The 16,426-nt window shown below is 39.4% G+C and overlaps 1 protein-coding gene across 4 annotated transcripts; it reads right to left on the bottom strand.

The window, feature by feature from the left end:
- Positions 1 to 789: 789 nt before the first annotated feature.
- On the bottom strand, positions 790 to 9,296 carry pih1d1 (PIH1 domain containing 1). Of its 4 annotated transcripts, none has more exons than XM_023416285.2 (11): positions 9,215 to 9,296; positions 7,783 to 7,867; positions 6,779 to 6,836; positions 6,400 to 6,588; positions 4,543 to 4,604; positions 3,066 to 3,147; positions 2,892 to 2,988; positions 2,169 to 2,195; positions 1,869 to 1,947; positions 1,258 to 1,401; positions 790 to 903 (listed from the first exon to the last, which is right to left on the bottom strand). In XM_023416285.2, the coding sequence occupies exons 2-11, from the start codon at positions 7,861 to 7,863 to the stop codon at positions 868 to 870; spliced, it is 855 nt and encodes a 284-aa protein (XP_023272053.1). In that variant the 5' UTR covers positions 7,864 to 7,867; positions 9,215 to 9,296; the 3' UTR covers positions 790 to 867. The 4 variants fall into 4 exon arrangements, with proteins under 4 accessions (XP_023272053.1, XP_087032764.1, XP_087032765.1 ...); XM_087176638.1 differs by lacking the exon at positions 9,215 to 9,296 and adding an exon at positions 9,012 to 9,138; XM_087176639.1 differs by lacking the exon at positions 9,215 to 9,296 and adding an exon at positions 8,828 to 8,949.
- Between the last annotated feature and the right edge of the window lie 7,130 nt (positions 9,297 to 16,426).

Genomic DNA, 16,426 nt, shown 5'->3' with positions numbered 1-16,426 from the left:
CCCAAAAATATACTTTAAAAAAAAACAAATAATTTTTACTACAGCTACACTTTTTACTACAGCTGTGTCGCAATTCAGGGGCTGCATTTTTCTGAGGGACAGTGGCGCAGCTAGGCTGTCCCATTTTGAAGGCTCCTTCTTTTCCTGGGCAAACGGGTGGATCCTTTGTGGCCTGACCTATCCCAAGATTCATTGCGCACCTGTAATGAAAATAATATGGCAGCAGACAACACTGACAGAGAGCCTGAGGATTACACTACAATGTTAGTATTGGGTTTCAGCTCAGTTCAACAGCTAATGGTACAACCGTTAAAACCAGGGGCTGTAAAAACTCAAGTTTTTGTAAAGAAAAATAAATAAATAAAAGTTACGTGTTGTAAATATTGCTAGGTGACAGGACGCATTGGTCAGGGCGGGCACAGCAAGTGATGAAAAATTTTGGTTCGGCCTTCGTGGTCTGTGACAGCGTAGACCAACGAGGGATGCGGGCGCTGAATTAGACACAGCCTACATGTCTATGAAGCAAAGATACACCAGAGCGAACTACTTCTGTGATTGGACAATCTGTGAGCAGACGCATGTCATACACCAACCTGACAACTCAACTAATGCCTAAAACATAAACAGGCCTGGTCAGTTTTGTAACATGAATTCTTTTAGTCTGATCTGCACCACCCTGAAATCTGTTCCTGCATGAAGAAAAACATTCTGTCGACTTTAGGAGCTGCTGCTGTTTTAATCTGCTCAGAGGTCTGATGAATGAGGATTTAAGTCATGAGAGAGATTTGATTTTTTTTTTTTTTTAAACTCTTTTATTAACATAGCATCATTTATGAACAAAAAAAAACAACAAAAAAAACTCAATTTTCATGACGACACCACAGGCATAGTGACTGTCAGGATCTGAGGAAAATAACACAGAAAAGAAAGTGAACAGTGTGTCAAGAGCCATGATGCATGTGTGTTTGTTTAGCACATAAGTGTTCTGTGTTGTTACTCCATTACTTACTGTATGTACACTGTTTACACACAATCATACCCACGCCCATTGTTGATGGTGTTTGCAGTGTGTTGGTGCTTCGGTGCACACATGTGCTAGTGTCATGTGTATATATGTGTGTGTTTGTTTTGTCATGGTGTAGATTTAGTGTCACTGTGCTTCTTTCCCTCTTTGGTTGTCTAGTGTTTTATGCCATTGTGAAGGTATATTTTGTGTATTTTAGCTGTAGGCTTTGTGCAGTTACGTGTGTTTTGTACCTCAGTGCTCTTGTTGTACTGTGCCACGCTGTTCTCCTGATCGATGAGGAAGGGGTGGAAGATGTCGAGTTGGAAGAGCGAGGGCCGGGCTGTCAACACCAGTCTGTCCTCCCCGACATCCAGAACCAGAGAGCGAGAGGACGGCTGCACAGGACACACACACACCCAGCTGAGATTCTACTGAGCTTTGAACCGGTGTCTGCACTTGTACTGTATATGATTTCATGAGATACCATATCATAACATGATATGACATGCAGCATCTCTCACTATATCTGTACACAGATCTGCTCTTTGGTTTCACACAGAAGTACAAATAAAGCAGGCTTCTGATTTTTATAGTCTTTAAATATCTCCCCAACTGTGGAGTTATGAAACCTAAAATTCCACAATTATACAATTTGGTTGCATGTCTCATTGTCTCATTATGTATTGTTGGTTTTAATTAGGCCCTTTTTCATCATATCCTGAATGCAAATGATATTTTCCTGAGGTTACATGGATTAGATTTGTTTTTTGAGGGAGAGGAAGAAACAGGGTAGAAGAGAAGAAAAGAGAAGAGACAAGAGTGTTTTATTTAGTGTAGAGTGTGTATGTAGCGCACGTCTCACCACCCCGGGCAGCTTTATTTCTGCAATCAGGTACTCAGGGTCACCAGCAGGAGGCTCCACAAACAAAGTAAACTCTGGTCTGGAGAAGGTGAGCCATGACCCGAGAGAAAGGAGGGACAAATTAATGATGGGGCAAGGGGGAGATAAGGGAGAAATAAGGGAGGAATAACAAAAGGAGAAAGAAAGATCAGTAATGAGAAAACGATTGGCAGAGATGAAGTAAAAAAAGATATAAATGAGTGAGTCAGGTCACAGTGACTTTGAATAAGAATAATGAAAGGCAGACTCAAAGAGATTTACCTCCTGGCTGTTGCAGCGGAGCTCTCCCTGTAAGACAGAGTGGAAGATTTTAGTATCTGATAAAATCATGAACCCACAAAATGAAACTCACTGGAGACTTTAAATTAGAATATTGGCAATTAATAAATACAGTTAATGAAATTCACATACTAATAAATTTCCACATTGTTGAGTGTGAGACAAGTGAGAGTGGACAGCAACCAAAATCAATAAGTGGATAGGGATGCTACAGGAACATCCGAGTTCATCAGTTGTAATCACTTCAATATAATTTACAAGCTGGAAAAACCTACTATGAAATCTGTCTTTTTTATTTATTTATTTTTTTTTTTTAAATGTGCTCTGCAAGGTGGGAGTCTGATTTATGTTTAACAGGGGACAAAGTTTAAAAAGGGGAGAGACATTAATCTTTCTATAGTTTTTATATTACAAGTTTCATGTGTATTTTTGACAAAACCGAGAATACTCAGAGATGTCAGGGTGACACATTACTTTAAGATCCATTTTTAAGCGTTTTTTAGCGCGATATAAACATTTTAATAAATGGTTTATAACACACTATGTAGTTGTGAGCAGCTATATGGATATAAATGTTTATTAATGTACAGTGTTTGTCAGTGTTGTTGACAGATACATTAATTAAACCATTTGTTAATGTTTATATACTGCTAATAAATGCTTAATAGGATGACTTAAACTGTCAGCTATTTTCAGTGAACGTACTGGGGCTGCAGCTCTTGAATCACCGGCCTGCTCTTTGTCCGGATGTTCTGCTCACTAACAGAACCCAAGAACTTCCTGTTCTTCAGGACTTTCCAGTCTGCGGAAACACAAAAAAAGAAGATCAACAACTGCTATCAATTTGAAGAAATGTTACACTCACACACACACACTCACCTCTACTTAGCTGTAGGCTGTATTTGTTCTCTAAACCCTCTAAAGACACCAGAATAACAAACTGCTGGAACAACGGATCCTTCTACAAGACACAAACATACAGTATATACACAGTTACATACTGGTACACGTGAGAGCCTTTGATTGTTTTCATTCAGCACTGCTGCCGTAGGCAGGCTAAACAGACTATGAGAGATGCCAACCCGCCCTCTGTTGGTCAAGTGGAGAAAATTATAGATTATCAGAGCAACATGGATGATTCAAAGAAATACTACACACAGTACAGTGTTTTCATTTATTTTAATTTCTGAATTTTTCAATTTAATATATATCAGTAACTGCTAAGAAAACAAATCTGAATATTGCTTTAAATGAAAAAGATTATCAATTATCAATCAACAGTATTATCAACACAAATCGACATCACTCTGTGATATATATTATGAATATCTATGAACAATAGATACAAATGACAAGATAAAACTATTAGCAAATGACAGCTCACTAAGCCACGCCCTCCTTAGTTACTGTCGTTACACCTGTCAAACTTTCCGTTCTCATATGACACATGCAGTTTACACTGACAAAGGTGGCAACAAAGACAAACTCCATCTATACCTGTTTGATTATAAGTAGAGTCATGGTATGGACCACCTTGGTGTCTAAAATGGTCCAGCAGGAACTGAATCCCTATTTGATCCAATGGTTTGCCTCTTTTCTCACTAACAGAGTCCAAATTGTAAAGATGAACAAAACCCTTTCACCTGCCATCATGACCAATGTTGGGGCTCCTCCGGGTGAGTAAATTTATATGTTCTAAAGTATTCTGACCAACGTGGCATGAACAAGGTGCTTGAGTGTAGTGATAATAATGGTGTTGAGATTTATACAAAGACTAGAATCACTGCCTCGTGGTTGTACGCCTCCACCAACCAGCCAAGTTACAGGAAATATGGTCACAATATCTCCTTCTGTTCATGGGTTACAGCATCGAATAATGGCAACAAGTGTTTTTACAGAACATGATGATGTCAAAGTGAAGTTGACCTTTGACCGTTTGGATATAAAATGTTATCACTTAATATTGTTCAAATAGAAATTTATGTTAAACTGTGTCATAATTATCTCATGAATTTGTGAGTTATGGCCAAAAATGTATTTTGTGAGATCACAGTGACCTTTGACTACCAAACTCTAACAACATCATCTTTGAGGCCAAATGAATGTTTGTGCCAAATATGAAGAAATTCCCCCGATGCGGACACGAGATGCCACATTGGAGAGACCAAAACTGATTTGTGAGGTCACCGTGACCTTTGACCTTTAACCACCAAACTCTAATCAGTTCATTCTTGAATCCAAGTGAATGTTTGTGCCACATTTGAGGAAGTCCCTCAAGGCATTACTGTGGTATCGCGTTTAAAAGAATGGGACGGACGGACGGACGGACGGACGGACGGATAACCGGAAAACTCGCCTGGCACCTTTGGAAGAACTCCTGGTTGATGACCACATCGTAAGCTGTGCAACCCTGAGAGCCTGAAACAAAGAGAGAGAGATGAATGAATCCAATCTACTAAACACATTTTATAAAAAGTAGAAATGGCTGAATTTGATAAACTATTTATAAAATAATTATAAAGCTGTAGAATTGGGAAAATCAGGTACCAGGTCCAACAAATTCATTTTTAAATCCTTCCCTTCTGTTACTATCATAGTTCTTGCTGTCTTAAATGCCAAGTGTAACTTCAAAACTTATTAAACCAAAATATCAAAAAGTTACTTTAAGCATGGAGAGTATTAGATGTGAAAGTCTTCTGCCAGAGGTATAACGCAGCCTTGCAGAGCAGCTGTTGTTGAAGCATAATGTTTGACACAGAATGATGAATTTTGCAGCTTATAATTTTTCTCAGTAACCCTCCCAGTAACACATCTGGCATGAACTTGCTGTCTGCTTGTTATTGTGTACATGTCTTCGTCCTGATGAAATTTGCAAATATAAAAAAAAGATATTAGTAAACAGACATGTAGACATAAAGTTTGATCGCTATATATGGTACATTTCCCATATTGGCTAAGAGAGTTAACATTGGCTAGCCTATGTTTTGGCATGGGGGGGTAGGCCTGTAGTGTTTGCATACCTATTAACACTCTCTAGCCCTCACAATACAGATTATTGATTACTGAACTATAACACTGATGAGCCTCCATCAAAGTTCAAGGAATTCATGCTATAATGTCAAATAAAATGTTTTTGTATAAATGCATCAGCAGCTGAGGTTTGCTGTTTAAATCCAAATGTGTCTATTGCCCGACACCTTGCTCCCTGGCTGTCACTCAAGTCAAGTCAAATTTTATTTAAATAGCCCAATACATCACAAATTTGCCTCAAGGGGGTTAACAATCTGTACAGCCTCACAACACCCTCTGTCATTAGACCATTGACAGATACAAACTTGGACAGACATGTAATAGATGTCACATGTACAGAATAGACCAACAAACTAGTTTTACACAATGGACAATCAGGATGAAAATAACATCTGGCTTGAGTGACAGGCAGTCTGGTCCAGCTGGGGGGGAAGAGAGAAAGAGGGGCACCCTCTCTCTCTCTCTGTCTCTCTCTCTAAGAACCAGAAGTAATGTTTTAATAGTTGTCAGTCTCATAAAATCAAACTATACCAAAAAAAACCACTCAGCATTACAGCTGTCCTCATGAACACGTCTCAAGACAGGTTTGTCAGTCGTCAAGCTTGTCTCACTGTGTTTGACAATGTTATACAGTGACAGTGTCAAATTGGTAGAGACTGACAGGAAATTGACATCTGTGTATTGCGACTCAAGGTATGTTGGAGGCCAATTTTTTTACTATTCAGTTTATATATTGGAAATCAAACTGGTAAACACTGCACACACAGTAGAACACTGTAGTTGTGCAGGGCCCTCTGGGAGTATCAGTTCCAAAGGCCACTGCGGGACTACGAAGAGGTATGTCCTCACATGACCCTCTAACCAAAAAACTGTCTTCATCTATGCTAGGAGTTCAGTGCCTTGCTTCACCAACTGAGGTGAAGAAGCGTGAGATTAAACACTGCCAGATGTGTTCCAGAACGTGGTTGTTTATTTATTGCCGTTATTACCGAAACCGCTGTGAAAGTTGCTGCTACTGAAAGTGCCAGCCTATCATAACAAAATATGCTGTAACGTTATGCATATTCAAGGTTTTTTTTTGCCTGCATGCACATTTACAGTGACTAACCTTTATATCATACAGGCATAACAAACTATTAATCAAATCACCACAAAAATATTACGTTTGGCTTTAGTTACATACTGTTATCTACTTCTGTGTGTGGCTCGCCGAGACTCATGGGAACTCTGTAACCGCTGGGATCTTCTGATTGAAGCAGCTCCACAAGTTCCTCTCTTGAGAGTTCTGGAGGAGGTGGGACTGAGTTCGACTGGCAGATGTTGACAAAGACCTTCTGTTTGTCTGACTCTGAGACCGTCTTCACACACATGCCTGGGAGGGAAGAGAAGAAAACGTAAAATAAAAAATAAAAAACATTTGCAGGCAAAAAGAGAAAAAAGGGAGATAAATCATATCTCTGCACAAACTGTGGCACTGTTTTCCAAATGAGGCTCTCCTGCATTAGTGTATGTGTGTGTGTGTGTGTGTGGTTTGATGTATCTTGTATTGTGGAGATACCTACCAGGTTGCGGTCGAATTACTTTAGAGTCTGGATTTTCAGTCTGCATCTTTCCCATAGTCTAAAAGGATAACCAGCAGTTTATTTCAGACCCATTGTGTGAGTGTCAGACATGCATAGCATCGGTATTGAAAAATTGAAAAAGGAAGGAAGAAGAAATACAAACAATAGTTCTACAGATCTGACAGTGCAGGCAGGAAAAAACTGAGAAAAAGTCATATGTGTTTAACAGGGTTTAAAAACATTGAGCTAAGTTGCATGTTGCAACATCCTTTTTTTACTCTTTGGACATTGGATAAATATTTAACACAGTAAGGTTGGCTTGGCTAAGTCTGATGGCAGCTTTATAATGTATAAACAAGAATCATGCTCAGCGTTTATATAAAGGGAATTATTTAGACATCATTCTGCTCTCTCGGGTCAAGAGTTGTGGAAAAATCCAAACAGAACTATGTCAACCAGTGTGTCCCACAGACTTACGTTCTATTTGTGGTGGCAGCTGACTTAATAATTAATTATTAATATAACATATGAGGTGCTCCGAGCTTCGATGCTCCATTGCAAATATTATAATTGCCAAGTACTTGACAAATACTTTAAATAATATAACAATATCCAGTAGACGGATCAGTTGCTTCACCTTGTATCAAACAAATAACATTTTGATTAAATAATGTGATTGGCCAGGGAGCCCAGTCCCGGCACATGCATGTAGCATGCTGTCATTTGCACCCCAAATGACAGGCACACAGAGAGGGCCAGTAAAAGCCTCTTGGATTTTTTGATGGTGCACCAGTCCACCTATGCAGCAGGATTTTTCCCAGTGCTCCCGATGGCCAGTCCGACTCTGAGAGTTCATTGTCAATGTGTTTGTGAGAGAGAGGGAGAGGGGCCCTGTTCATACCTAGCATCAACGTGTATCTTATAGATATAGACCAAGTAGTGAGATCCAATCACAAGTGGTCACTCGAGACAGACTTTAACCCAGTTCACTTTAAAGCAATTACCTGTAACAGCAGCTGTTGATACAGCTCCTCTTGCTGCTGTAACTCCAGTTCAGAGTTGAGGAGTGAGGAGTCGGTTGTCATGGCTCTGGGCAAAATGAAAATCAGTCAATGCTCCAACATTCAAATAAGAAAAGTAACAATTATTGATTTATTTTTGATAGAATAACCTCCTGTAGTGTGAAAGAAAAACAATAACAAAATAGATATGGTAGATATGTCTACTGTGTGTATGTACTTTGCATAACTTTGATATGATTTAACAGGGCAAATGTGAACAACCTTCAGATATAATGACATTATAATCTACAATGTTTACTTTTTCTATATAATTTTAGAAAACCTTTTGGGTCATGCACCTGGCAAGCAATTTTCTCAAACTTTTCACATATATGTGCTTTTTAACTTAAACTAAACTTTTTGTTATAATGAGTCAATTTCCATTAAGTAGACATTTCACACATCATGCAGGCCTGACTGAACCACTTACACAACATTTAGCAGAGATATACTGAGAAAAGGCACAAATGCAAATTAGATCGTTTAAATTATTTTTGCTGAATTAATTGAAAGGATAGCCTCTTGAGATGTAGCACCTTATTTACGAGGGGTCTCATGGACACAAATACCAAATTATAAAAACACATACATACAAACAAAAACAACAACAATAACAACAACAAAACAACACAATACAAATACAGAGATCGGGAAATTGCAATTAATCAGAAAATTGATATTCATATCCAGCCCTATAAATAATGAAGACACTATTAATATGGCTGAACACATGTGCATTGGTTTTCTTTGTGCACCTGTTTTCATGGACTGGTTTAATTCACTTTGGAAGAAGCCAAAGACAAATTTCAACTGAGGTGGACAATACAGTCAATCAATCAAAACATTAACTAAGCACCACCACTGACCGTGAACGTGATAATAATTGATAACTTACAGCCCATCAGGTTATTTCTAATCAGCATTTAGTAAACCCAGGGGGAAGTTTTTCTCCAACACGCATGCACAAAAACAAATAAAGTTAGCCTACCTCTCACTAAACAATTTACACAGGTGGGCAGGACTATGAGCTTTATTATGTTTCTATCAGAGAAAGCTGACAAGCATTAGCATAGAGCTCTGGCTGCTTGGAGTCAATTTGCTCTCTTGGTTTCCTATCCGGACGAGAACTACTGGTAAAAGTAATGTAGGAGGTTGTTGTCTTGGTTACTCACTAAGGTGTTTTGGTTTTGCCCATGCCGTTTCCCGGCTAGAGACGTTAGCTTAGCTTTAGCTTACAGGCCATATCTACCAGCCGACTCGCTTCGCTCTTTGTTTTGTTCTACATGGAATATTTTCCCTCTCTTCTGTGTGTACTTTGTGTTGACTGTGTAGTTTCCTACGTCTTATAAAAGCAAGTAAATAGACATTTGTTTACCTTTCCACTCGTGCCGGTAGCCGCTTTGAGATGTCACGCCGACGTTGTACGTAGCAAACAACACAACTTCCGATTCCAATCCTTCAAAATAAAAGCGACCAAAAATCGAAACTGACTGAAAACCGAGTTTTAAACACAAACTGGCCAATTTCATTGTGAAAATAAGCCTAAAGATCTGAACTTTTTTTTTCCCTCACTACCATTCAATCTGTAGCATTTAAGAAATATGCAAGCACTCAAATGAAGTCATACTGTCTGCTCTACAACTTCTCTTAACTAGTTATAACTATACAGGATTTTAAGCTCCTCGTTTTCCTGGTGTCTTGTCCTATATTCCAACCCTAAAATACATATTGACATTCATTCATTCATTCAATCATTCATTCATCAACATTCACCATACATACTTCAATAGTCCAATTACTCCAGAGACCCAGAAAGCAAGTAAGTAATGAGAATTATAGCTGTCAAATAAATGTAACAGTATAAAGTAAATAGTACAGACTTAGCTCTGAAATTGAATAAAGTATAAAGTAGCATTAAGTGAAAACATGCAAGTAAAGAACAAGAACAAAACTGTACTGAAGTACAGTATTTGAGTAAATGTAATCAGTTACTCAAAGTCTTAAAACCCAGTTTCAAAACTTTTATTATTTCAGTTTCTCATATACCAATCAGCCACAACATTTAAACCTGTTACTGGTTTACAACATTAGAACCAGATGTTTTGTGGCTAATTGATGTATACTTAGGGGGGAAAAAACACTCGAACATCCCAAACATCCTGGCATCATGGCAGGTTCACACCTAGAGCCTTCTTGCGTTAAGGTAGTATTTTTGGTATCTTTTTATACTGTGCTTTGGTATGCCAATTGAATATGAAATTGCATGAGGGTTCTGTGATCTAAATCTCCCATAATTTCCACCAAATTACCACTATTTTCCCACAACTTCAATGATTTGATATCTGAGTAACAGGAAAACCTACATTTACATCTGCAATTGAAAATATTGCAAGTAGTAAGACAGGGTGGATATAGGTAGTTGAAATGCAACAGTGAGGACACTTATTGGTTTCTTTTTGTTTTTTTTTTCTTATTTTTCTGGGAACGCTGTGAGACCAAAAGCACGTCAGCTGGCTCACATGACCAGGCTTGTGCTGGGCAAGCCCAGCCCAGCCCAGCATGTGTGGTATGCATGGAGGAATCCAACTGCAGGATCACACACAGAAGACGCAGCTTTGCTGGCACTAAAAATGGTTTGAAGTTCTGGAAAGAATAAAAGCCTTTAAATCAGATATTATATTGTTTTCATGTCTTTCTATTTTCTTATTTGCATATTTGTCTTCTGTGTACAACAGCTGGTTTCGCTCATCATGTTGTGTCAGTCCTTAATGGTTACCTCAGATTCGTTTCATGTGTAACTGCACTGTTTGCTTGTTTGTGAGTTAGCATTGTGTATGTGTGGTCTCACAGAGGGAAACAATAGGGTCATGTAAAGTCAAGTGTCATAAGCCACCAGTTTTGTCAAATTGGTTGCCAACAGTTGGGACCAGTGTTAGAGCATAAAAGCAGGGGAAAAACAGAAGTTTGGGTCCAGCCCCGCTTGCTTGGGGCATTTGATTCTGCCATCTCAACAATGACCCAGGATATTCATTTGAACAGCTTTTTCGTGCTGTGTGTGACCTTTGTATCTGCTCCTGTAATTTTTGCAGACAGAACAATTCATTCCTCAGTAGTAAAGCCTTGTTGTAAACATGATATACATTCCATCTGCTTGAAGTGCAACTTCATGTCCACACACTGAGTTGGTGAGAACTTGGCAAGAGTTGCATAACATCCAGACTTTTAGTATTTGGACAGTTGGAACCAATTTTCCAATCGAACTATGTCACATGACTTCATCATCACCACCACTAAACTTCCAACTAGTAGTCTGATTTAGCTCTTACCTCTTGGTTGTAAAGGTGGACTGGTGAGTCAATCGGTTTTCACTTTTAAGAAGTGACCATGCAAGTGAAAAAGAGAATAATCAGGCTCAAAACAAAAGAAGAAATATATCAGAGATAATGAAGGTAGTTGATTTGCAAAATCAACAGTTGGGTATATTCTAAAAAAACAGAAGTGCATAGGCAAACTAGACAATGGCAAATGACCTGGACTGTAGGTCAAAGTTTAAGTAAGGAAGAAAAACCCATTTATGGCAAAGCAGGTCAAATAGGTTCTGCAGGATGTAGGCATACGCGTTTCAACAATCACTTCCTGATGATAACCTCAGATTCGACACAAGCTCCAAAAACAAGATAAGCTTCGAAATAAGAAATTCCAGGATGTAGTTCACAAAAACATACAAAAAGAAACCAGTGGAGTTCTGCATCAAAGTTCAATGGACTGACGAGACAACTCCTGTTAAAATGATGTAGAGTGGAAAGAAAAACCAATGGTGGTGGTTCTGTAATGGTTGGAATATGTTTGGAACTGGCACAGTGGTGGTTAGTGATGATTTTAGGATCCTAAATGTACAGCCAAAGCCACTAAAGATCTTTTCATAGAGAAGAGGACGAATATCCTCAGCTGGCACAGTCAATCACCTGATCTCAATCCGTGATCCGAGATTGAGCTGCAGTCCACTCACTGATAGCCAGACTAAAGGCAGGGAGGCTTCAGCAAGAACTGGAGGTGACTGCAGTCAATGCCTGAGACAGCATCACCAGGGAAGATAAAAGCTTCTGATGATGTCTATGATCATAGAATTCAGAAAATATTAAATATTTTGATTTTGTTATGTGCGTGGGAACCATGTGGGATGGGGCAGCGTGTCTCTGCTCATTGACCTCCACTGATAACCTCTGGCTGCCCAAATCAAATTCAAGTCACTAATGCTTGCTTACAGAGTAACCTTTGCGTCTGCACCGATCTACTTTAACTCAATCAGCCTTGTTCTCCTTCTCCGTCAACGAACATCGTCTGGCATTGGCCTCCCTGCATACCATGCAATCTTAGTCCAGACTGTTTTCGGTGGTTCCCCAATGGTGGAACAATCAGCCAAATGCTATCACAGCAGGTGCATCTCTCTCCATCTTCAAGAATTTCTTGAAGACTCATCTCTTCCCCGAGCACCTCCTCTCCTGACACCAACACCCTAGCAACTGGCCACAGATGTCATCAGATGTTGATATTTGGTTGAAGGGAGATTGTGACATCAGGTGACCAAAGTTCAACGTTGGGACAACGTCTACAACATTAATTCTATGTAAACTACTGACTACAGCTAACAGCTGATATTTTGTTGGTTTTATGTTGTTTACCAAAATCCTACGTCTATCAAATGCCTCATGCCAACGCCATCTTGACAAAAGAAATACCAACATTCTGGTTGTGAGCAAAACCCAACATCTGCTAAACGTCACAATCTCATGCTCTCCCTATAAGCACTTGTCTCAACAAACCTTACACTCATGAATGAACTGACAAGACCTCTATATGTCCATTAAACATCATAGAATTAAGAATTTCTTCAATAGTAGTTGAATGGGTCATTGCATTGTGGAGGTGACAATAACACGTAACCTTGAGATCCATGAAAAGGTCCTTACTTGCATTAGTGGGACATACAAAATGCTTTTAGAGAGAACTAAAATACTGTAATTGATAGCAGGGCTTTAGTGATGTGGCCCAGGCTAAGCAGGGACAGTGGGTGAATTGGGAAGGTGTAGACAAGAAAAAGCTTAGCTGGAAAGAGCTGTGGAGTATGGAGGAAAGTAGCATTAGATTTTTGATAGGGGCAACTTATGATGTATTGCCAACTCCCCAGAACCTAAAACTCTGGGCAAATGGAGACCCACTATGTTCATTGTGTTCAGGTACTGCAACTTTAAAGCACATTCTGTCAGGGTGTAAGGTTAGTCTGTCGCAAGGCCGGTATACGTGGCAACATAACCAGGTTTTAAAAAGCTTAGCTGCAGGAATTGAAGAGTTACGGAGGCAGGCAAATTTAGGAGGGCCTAAAATAAAGAGAGTTGCACTCAAGTTTGTTCAAGAGGGAGAGAAAGTTGGTAAGACAACAAGGAGGCAAGGCAGCTTTGAGGGTGCTTGTGATTGGGAAATGCAGGTAGAGTTAGGAGGAAAGCTGGTTGTTCCCCAGGAAATATCCAGTACAAAGCTAAGGCCTGACATAGACTTGTGGTCTAGGAGTAGAATGAAAGTATATTTCATAGAGCTGACTGTTCCGTGGAAGGCCTTAGTTGAAGAAGCATATGAAAGGAAAAAGCTCAGGTATGTTGAGTTAGGGGCAGAAGCAGAGCAGCGAGGATGGAAAGTTAGGATTTGTCCAGTGGAAGTAGGATGTAGAGGATTTGTAGCAAGGTCTGTTGTCTCTTTGGATAGGGAGTTAGGAGCAAGTGGACAGAGTGTAAGAAAATAGTAAAGGACATGTCAGATGAGGCAGCAAGGTCCAGTCAGTGGATTTGGATGAGAAGAAGTAATGGTAGCTGGGGGCCCAGCAGGGGGAGCACTTAGGCACCTCTCCCTGACTCTACCTCCCTCATTGTTTTGGAGAGTGGGGGAGTAGGGGGAGGTAGAGCACAGCCTAATCCGGCGGGGGAGAGTTTAGCTCAAAAAGGCATCTCTCCTTGACTCTACCTCCCTCATTCAAAATGGCCGCCACTTTCTCCAACTGTTTAGTGGAGTTTGCTTGCTGAATCTGCTTAATCTGCTAGTGTGTTTTGTCAGAGTTGATAATGGTGTGGTTTGTGGTAGCATAGGCAAGATAAAGAAGATAGTCGTGGAGTGAGGAGCAGTGATGGCTGGCATTAGGGGAGTGACTCTGGGATGCCAGTGATCACTGTCTAGCCTCCTGGAGGTGTCATGGGACCAACTAGACGAAACACTGGTGAAAGGAGGTTCCCACCTGATGACCCCAACGACATGTTAGTTATCACTGCTCATTAGTCTGTATAGCTAAATTAATAGTTATCATAGGACATGTTAAGATTAGGGAGCTATTCACTGAGTGTGGTCCATTTTCTGTAGCACAAGTTTCTTGTGTTTACCTTAAATAAATGGTTAGTTCAGTCTTGATCTGCTGCTTGTTCTTAGACGTCCATGGTGTTGTGTAAGATGACAGACTCCATCTGCCTTTCCACACCCACTCTTTTGACCTGGGGTGATCCACAATGCTTTGATGTAGTCATGGGTATGGAATGCAGTCTGCCGATCAATGCCAGTCTCACTGTTAATACTTTCTTTCTCACCCTCATCCTGATGACTCTCATCAGTGACAGGGTGATTGACTGAAACAGATACCTTTTGTTCAGACTCGCACTTTCTCAGGTTGAAGACTTTGGGACTTACGCAAGAACCACTAACCTACAAACAGACTTGCTCTTAAGATACAGTGTGCTTCCATCATCTCTGATATCGTCAAAGCTTTCTAAAGTCATTAGACATGTCTTGATGTTCTGATGAAATAAAACATGTTCATTATTATCGTAATATTAAATATATAAGAGAGACAAGGGTAACTGAACAAAAGGAAAATCATTTCAAAGTAAAACAAGAAATCATAAAAACAAAGTCAAAAAAATGTCATTTAGAGACAGATCATGACAATTATTGCATTGAGTTCCTAACTTTATATATAAAAAGTCTGTCTTAAAAAGTCTGGAAAAAAATGTTTTTCTTCCTGTATATCTACACTAGTAGCATGATGGGAAATAATCTCAAAGGAATCTCGTCTTCCAAATAGGGACCCTGGAAGATCAACAGTTTTTACAAAATCTTATAGTGTGAGTCTAAAAATTCTGTGACCTCTGACACATTCTCTTTAGATGAGAGATGTGACATTCTACATATCTCCTGACAGATCCTTTTATTTAAAAATAAATATTTTTAATTGTTTTGCACAAATACAATTGCAGTTTCTCCAACAATGTTTGGATGTTAAGTCGGTGATGGTAAGGAACTCATGTAGCAAGACTAACATGCTTACAAGGTTAATGCTAGCATGTTGATGTCTACCATACAGTTAATGTAATATACACAGTTTACAGTCCAAAAGTCTGAGACCACTTCACCTGCACCCAGCTGTCCAGGATATGTAATCATTACCCATACCCATGTAATCATTAGTCTGTCTTCCCAACATCTAACATAAAAACATGATAATTGATATTTTTGTAATAGTAATAATGTGTTAATAATAAATAATAAACTTTATTCAAATAGCACTTTTCAAAACACAGTTGCAAAGTAAAATAAACAGTTAAAGTAAACAATTAAATAAACAGGCAGCTCAGGTAAAATGAGGATATGCTTTCTGGTAGAAGCTTGTTTTAAGAGGAGTCTTGATAGATGGCACTGACTCAAACAGCTTTATTTCCTCGGGCAGGTAGTTCATCAAAAAGGAGTCGGCATGTTTAGCAACTATAACTGGGTGGCGGCCAAGAGGTTCAGAGAAGAGCCCCTGGAAGGAAGAAAAATCAGTACATTCTAAAATGTTAAACGAAGCAGTCGTAGTCTGGAGGACATGATTCAGCAAGATGACTGATAACTGGAATGTAACCGTAGAGCCTGCTAAAAACATAAAATTTAAATCAACAGAAGAAATAAAATCATTTAAAATAAATATTTTTTAGTAGAGAAGGATCTGATGTTGAGGTGAGCCAAGTAGTCGGTTGGGTTAAGACAGGGGCTGGGGTTGTTGTTGTTTTTGTTAAATTGTTTGTATAACTTGTTTACTTGTTAGTAATCCTGATATTGATGTTAATAATGTTTGGTGAGTGTGACTGTATATGTTGTGGAACATTTATGGTAGGAACTGGGACCAGCACAGCATCATTAACTGTGGGGCCAGTCAGTGCTCGAAGTGGTGGATGGGCATGTTGTGGAGATGTGATGGGCAGTTAGAAAAGGGGGCATGGGGATGCATACCACCTTTTGTTCAGGTAAAGGCCATCTGCACTAAAAAGTCATCCACATTCCCAGCAGACATTAAAACTAATCAATTAATCAATTTCAGTAAAGTGTAAGACTTTGTAGTCATGCAGATGAGAGCCAGGCGTTAAGGCTGAGCAATCTACTGAAACTCAAAACACTGTAAAACATGTCATCAAGGTGGTGATGAATGTACAGAGAATTATAGCTGCAGCTCCTCCAAGCGGCAAACTCTTGGGCTGAAAAAGCCTGAAATGCCAAAAAATGCAGTTCCTCAAAT

The sequence above is a fragment of the Seriola lalandi genome, unplaced genomic scaffold (assembly GCF_002814215.2).
Source record: "Seriola lalandi dorsalis isolate HSWRI2012SDOR001 ecotype SW California unplaced genomic scaffold, Sedor1 jcf7180002054563, whole genome shotgun sequence".
NCBI classification, from domain to species: domain Eukaryota; kingdom Metazoa; phylum Chordata; class Actinopteri; order Carangiformes; family Carangidae; genus Seriola; species Seriola lalandi.
Note: the sequence above shows the minus strand (reverse complement) of the source record. Positions and strands in the feature narration are given on the sequence as shown.

Excerpts from the sequence above, each read along its gene's own strand:
- pih1d1 (XM_023416285.2), bottom strand. The coding sequence starts at position 7,863 with ATGACAACCGACTCCTCACTCCTCAACTCTGAACTGGAGTTACAGCAG. Across the intron at positions 3,148-4,542 it reads AGTTCTTCCAAAGGTGCCAG|AAGGATCCGTTGTTCCAGCA; the intron begins GCGAGTTTTCCG and ends TGTGTCTTGTAG. Across the intron at positions 2,989-3,065 it reads CAGCCTACAGCTAAGTAGAG|ACTGGAAAGTCCTGAAGAAC; the intron begins GTGAGTGTGTGT and ends GTGTTTCCGCAG.